Genomic DNA, 6,277 nt, shown 5'->3' with positions numbered 1-6,277 from the left:
TACCTTTCTCAAACTGAATCCTATATAGCCTAAGGCTCTCCAACCCTAGAGCACTAAAAAGTTGCTGTTTCACACCGCGGTACAACTGCGTTCTTGAAAAACAATATGAATTTTTTCTGTTGTTTGAAATGAATCTGTATCGTGATTTTGATAGGGTGGAATTAAAAATAAATTTAAAAAAATAAAAAAATATTATTTTTGTATATTAAAAAAAATAAGTATTTCCCCTTCCTAATTTACACCAACCACAGCCCCTATTTACTGGCACAAAACTAAGTTCCTTGTAATAAACACGATGAATCACCGCTTGCATTAATGAAAGCCCACATATTTCCCCTTCCTACAACACGGCATGGATTTTCAGTGAGCCTAGTAACTAAATTAAATACAGCATTGACTTAAATTCAGCTCTTAAACTTCAAAAATAAATGGTACCCTGAATAAAACTTCGTCGCCCTTTCAGGGAAGAAGAAGAAGAAGAAGAAGTTCAATTAAATTGTTGCTATACAACAACTTCTCCCACTGCTGTGACTAGTTTCCTTCTGTTTTTATTTTTGGAAAATAAGTTTCCCTTCTTCTTATCTGTTTGAGTAGTAGTTGTCGTCTTGATAGTTTCATGGGAGCTTGCGCCGCATCACGAGCCTTATTTTTACCTCCCTAATTATTTGTGTATTATTTAATATTAAAAGAAATGTCCTTTTTTACCCTGATCTTGAAGTGGTAAGTACCCAGCTAAAAAAACCCCCAATCCCCAATGCTCAGATTCCTCTACCCATTGTCACACCCGTCTTTGGTTTTTGAGCACACCACCCCCACACCCAAAAATCTCACTCTCATAATAGAAATTCCCTAGAAAGAAGAATGAAAAGAGAACACCCAAATCTCCATCCCCAACAAATCTCAGACCCATCTACTCTTGCTGCAGCTGGGTATTCTACTTCTACCAGTGCCATGGCACCTCATAACGGGAAAGCTAAGATATGGGAGGAAGGAGAGGGGCATCAAGCAGATGGGGGGATGGACGAGCTTTTAGCTGTTTTGGGTTACAAAGTAAGATCGTCAGACATGGCTGAGGTTGCCCAAAAACTCGAACAACTTGAAGAAGTCATGGGTCACGCGCAAGAAGATGGTCTTTCCCACCTCGCATCTGATTCTGTTCATTACAATCCTTCCGATCTGTCTACCTGGCTTGAAAGCATGATTTCGGAGTTGAACCCAAATCTCAATTTCGACCCCTCTGCTGATTCTTTACTTGCTCCTGCTGAATCTTCCACCATCACTTCTATCGATTTCTCCGACCACAAACATCATCAGCAACAAAAGCTGTTCGAGGAATCATCATCATCGGATTATGATCTGAAAGTCATACCAGGTAAGGCTGTCTTTTCTCAGACCCAAATAGACTCTAGAGAATCTAAACGCTTAAAAACAGACCTATACCAGACATCCTCTTCGTCATCATTGTCTTCCGCTACTACCCTTGGTTCTTTTGGGATTTCGACCGAGTCGACTCGTCCGGTGGTCCTAGTTGACTCGCAAGAAAACGGTATTCGTCTCGTCCATCTCTTAATGGCCTGTGCCGAAGCCGTTCAAGAAAGTAACTTTACCCTGGCAGAAGCGCTCGTCAAACAAATCGGCTTTTTAGCTGTTTCCCAGGCCGGAGTCATGCGTAAGGTAGCCACCTACTTCGCCGAGGCATTAGCTCGGAGAATTTACAAATTATGCCCTCAAAACTCAACTGACCACTCTCTCTCAGATATTCTTCAGATACACTTCTATGAGACCTGCCCTTATCTGAAATTCGCTCACTTCACGGCCAATCAAGCAATTCTTGAGGCCTTTGAAGGGAAAAAACGTGTCCATGTTATTGATTTTTCTATGAATCAAGGGATGCAGTGGCCTGCTTTGATGCAAGCTCTTGCTCTTAGGCCTGGTGGGCCGCCTGCTTTTCGGTTAACCGGTATTGGACCACCGGCTCATGATAACACGGACCACCTTCAAGAGGTGGGGTGGAAGTTGGCCCAGTTGGCGGAGACTATTCATGTGGAATTTGAGTATAGAGGTTTTGTTGCTAACAGTTTGGCTGATCTTGATGCTTCTATGCTTGAACTCAGACCCACCGAGTCTGTGGCTGTTAACTCGGTTTTTGAGTTGCATAAATTGTTGTCTAGGCCGGGTGCTATTGAGAAGGTGTTATCAGTCGTGAAACAAATGAAACCGGAAATTGTTACTGTTGTTGAGCAAGAAGCGAACCATAATGGCCCGATTTTCTTGGACCGGTTCACTGAGTCATTACATTATTATTCGACTCTGTTTGATTCGCTGGAGGGATCTGTGAGTACCCAAGATAAGATAATGTCAGAGGTGTACTTGGGGAAGCAGATTTGCAATGTTGTGGCATGCGAAGGGCCTGACCGAGTTGAGAGGCATGAGACCCTGACACAGTGGCGAACTCGGTTGGGTTCGGTTGGGTTTGCTCCGGTTCATCTCGGTTCCAACGCGTTTAAGCAAGCCAGCATGTTGTTGGCCCTGTTTGCTGGTGGAGACGGGTACAGAGTGGAGGAGAATAATGGGTGTTTGATGTTGGGCTGGCACACACGCCCGCTCATAGCCACCTCTGCTTGGCGGCTCAACACCAACCAACCGGTAGTTGGTGCTGCTTAGAGAGTCAAAACACACTGAGTCTACTCGTCCGAGTTAGGTCAACTCCTTTTCGAACCCCACACAATCCAAACCCTAGTGCGGTTCTGTGTGATATGCTGAGCTGCTCCGGAGTTAAAGTGAGACCCCATCACTTACCCCGCTTGTCTCTGGATCACCTTTTGTTAATTAGTAGCAGTATTCTTTTCTTTTCCTTTGTCATTTTTTTTTCTTAAAAAAAAAATCGCCAGCTGTTCCCTTAGGTATTTTCATTTCAAGTCTTTTTTTCCTCTTGTTTTTTGGGTGGAATCTTCTGCGTTTTTCAGGATGAATCAAAAGTTGTATTTATTTATATATATATATATTGTCTTTAATAAAAGATTGGTAGAACTCTTTTGGAAGCAGGACCTGAACTGCCCGTCATCTCGTGGATCCACCTAAACGATAAAAACTATCCAGCTTTTCTTCATTTTTCACCCTTGTCATATATTCCACATAGAGAGGCAAGCTAATCAAGGTATGAGAAAAGTGATGAAGACTGGCATTAATTTTCAAGTTGAACTACAGCTACTGCTTTTTTTTTCTTTTTTTTTTGGTTGCAGAGGACTACTGAGAATCTTCTTTTATGTCAGGAAAGCAGACTCGTATATACAAAAGCGTAAAAAGTCTCTCTTTTACTCCTACTTCTTTGCTGTGAATCTGCCATTCAGCTTATTGGAAAGGTTAACTTTTGGTCTGTTCTTTATTACTATCACATCCTTTCTCCAAACCTGCTCATCCATCATGTTCTACCAAAATTACAACCTTTTTAGGAATACTTTCGTGGTCATATGTGTGTGTGTGTGTGTGTTACCTTTAGTTAAAATTTTGAACTTCTGCAAATTGTTGATCCCAGTTCGTTTGAGATTGGGTTTTGTTGTTTAGTGTTGATGATAATCTTACAAATTGGATGGCCGCTTCTTTAGACTCAAATTTCATATGGGTCAAATCAAGAATGTCCATCCTATTTCCCTCTAACCAGATGATCGACATGCCCACAGCTTTAGTGGATCCCAGATCATAAAAGACAGCTCGAACTTGCAGTTCATGTGATTACTAACCATTAAAATCTAAGAAATCTTCCTTTATAGGAAGCAAGCAAGAGTAAATGGAAAACTAAAAGCAGAAATCAAATATGCGGGGGTAATCCTTGATCAATTCTTCTCTCTGGCAAAATAATGTGCCCGTTTATCTTATCTACAATGCCGCCCATGATTAAATTGGTCAGCGTACTGCGTCATAAAGTAGCAGAAAAGGAACCATGCCCCTCCTCCTGCATGCTTTATCATCTAGGAAAATTTAAAAACAAGCAAATCACCACCAAAGAGATTGCTCGGGATTTGTCAACACTGTAGGGGGCCAATAATTTAGTGTACACAGGCCAGTAGGTGTCTGTATGAATGGACGGAAGGAAGCACCATGCCCATGTTAGCCTCTACGGATTGGACCAACTTTACATTTAGGTACACTACAAGCGATGATATATTGCTTGTTTATGGCATTTCTGCGGTCTAAAACAACATTTAATTCAACCATGCAATTCCTTTAAAATGCAACTTGCCAATTTGCCACCATGCGTTTGAAAATTCACTAATCTTTGGACATCACATCAAATCTCGTTTTCAAAAGCTCGCAGCCTCTTTTTATTGCATTTTCTATTAATTTCCCTTTTTACTTTTCTAAAATGTATTTATTATTTTTTAAAGAGAGAGAACACGCATGACTTTAATTTCCCCCCATTTAATCATTACTTATTCATTCTATTTATAGAGAGGTCAGGAAAGTGGTCCGTCTTCTTTAGTCTTCGCATTGTTTACTACACGAAACAATCAGGAAGCCAAGTCAAACTGAAACTGTGAGATATTTTTTTTATTATTATTGAGAAGCTAGACGGAACTCGAAAAAAAAAACGAGTGGAAGGGAAGGCTAGCCAGGGCAGTTTAAGGGGGCAGTTTACGGGCGTGTTTGGAATTGAATTTTATCTTTTTTTTTATTAAATTTTAATTTTTTTAATGTAAATTATTATTTTTTAGTATTTTTGTATTTTGACATGGTGATGTTAAAAATAAATTTTAAAAAATAAATAAATATTTTTTAATATTTTTTTCATAATTAAAAATACTCTTTGAAAGAACCCCTAGCACAAACTGGTTGGCGTGCTTTAATTTTCTTCTTCCCAATTTTAGACACACTACAAAAAACATTCTTGTGGATTTTAGAAATGGGTCAGTGTTTAAAAGAGTCAGAATCCCTCACTCGTGAGTTTGATACTGTTTAAGATGTCGGGTAGGCTTGTGACTGTGACATGATGTCTTAAATAGTGTAAGCTTTGTGTGTGTGTGTGAACAGATATATATATATATATATATAACAAATCCAGAAGCTACTATGCAATATTTTCACGTTTTGTTGATCATATCGGGTTAGAAAATCTGAAGGGGTGTGGATATAAATACAGGAGCTTGCCAATTGACTCACCGCTACCTTTCTTAGCAGTCCTACTCTCTCAATCAGATGCTGTATCTATCAATTAAAAGTTGTCTTTATTACAAATAATATTTTATAAAAATTTAATTTTTTTTCTTGTTTAATTTTTTTTTTTAAAAATAGTTTTAATACGCTTATATCCAAAATAATTTAAAAAAATAATATTTTTATATATTTTTAAATAGAAAATATTTTTAAAATATCAACTCAAAAGTTATTCATCAGCAGCAGAAGTAAATCATAACAAATTTTGTATACATGAAATTTACTTTAAAGCAGTGGCAAAATGACAATGGCGTTGGGATTACTAGATGTGAAGAAAATAATAAAATGGTTGTCCAATGTCAACACCACACCAATAATTTGTATATCTAAAATATCATCTCCCCCTATTATAAAGTAATTATTATTGAATTTTTAAAAAATATATATTCTCAATATTGATACAAGGATAAGAAAGAGTTTTATATAGCAAAGCAAGAAACTCTAATGATAACACTCAAATAACTGGTTTAATTTTTTATAAAAGAAAGAACTAAATAACTTATATATCTATATCATTGAGCGAAAAATAACTAATATTTTACCATTATTTGTATAGAAAGTACAGAATTTTTATTGATTGATGCATTATTAACTATATCATCTCATAATTATACATGATTTTTCTATTAATAATGAAATAATTCAAGTTGCAAGTCTTATTCATTAAAATCGATGATCTTCTGTAAAAGAAGAAATCGTAGCATTAGTTTCTAGTTGTTTTTTAAAAAACTTATCTGTGTAATTATAAATGATCGAGTAGAATTTTACCTTCGGAATATAACTCTTGAAATCTTTATTTCCATCTACCCTCTTGAGCAACAAAATCTATTACTTACTGGGCCGTAAGAACCCATGCTATCAAAGTAATTGAGCATTTGTCGCTCACTTAACAATAGCAGTACAAGCATGGCTCGATTTCAAGTGAAAGAGGTACTGGGTAGAAGGCTACGCAAGTACAGAACGAGCCCAAATTTTACCACACACCAAATTAAAGACGGGCCAAGCAAAGACTAATGACTGATTCTCAAACATCTCTCGTGTCAGGCTGTCAGCGTCTTAGTACTGA

At 37.6% G+C, this 6,277-nt stretch overlaps 1 protein-coding gene across 1 annotated transcript; it reads left to right on the top strand.

Moving 5' to 3' along the window:
• Positions 1 to 442: 442 nt before the first annotated feature.
• LOC7482891 (DELLA protein GAIP-B) lies at positions 443 to 3,044 on the top strand. The gene has a single exon (XM_002312414.4). It carries the CDS (start codon positions 862 to 864, stop codon positions 2,662 to 2,664), a length of 1,803 nt encoding a protein of 600 aa, XP_002312450.4. The 5' UTR covers positions 443 to 861; the 3' UTR covers positions 2,665 to 3,044.
• The last annotated feature ends 3,233 nt before the right edge of the window (positions 3,045 to 6,277 follow it).

The sequence above is a fragment of the Populus trichocarpa genome, chromosome 8 (assembly GCF_000002775.5).
Source record: "Populus trichocarpa isolate Nisqually-1 chromosome 8, P.trichocarpa_v4.1, whole genome shotgun sequence".
Lineage (NCBI taxonomy): Eukaryota > Viridiplantae > Streptophyta > Magnoliopsida > Malpighiales > Salicaceae > Populus > Populus trichocarpa.
Note: the sequence above shows the minus strand (reverse complement) of the source record. Positions and strands in the feature narration are given on the sequence as shown.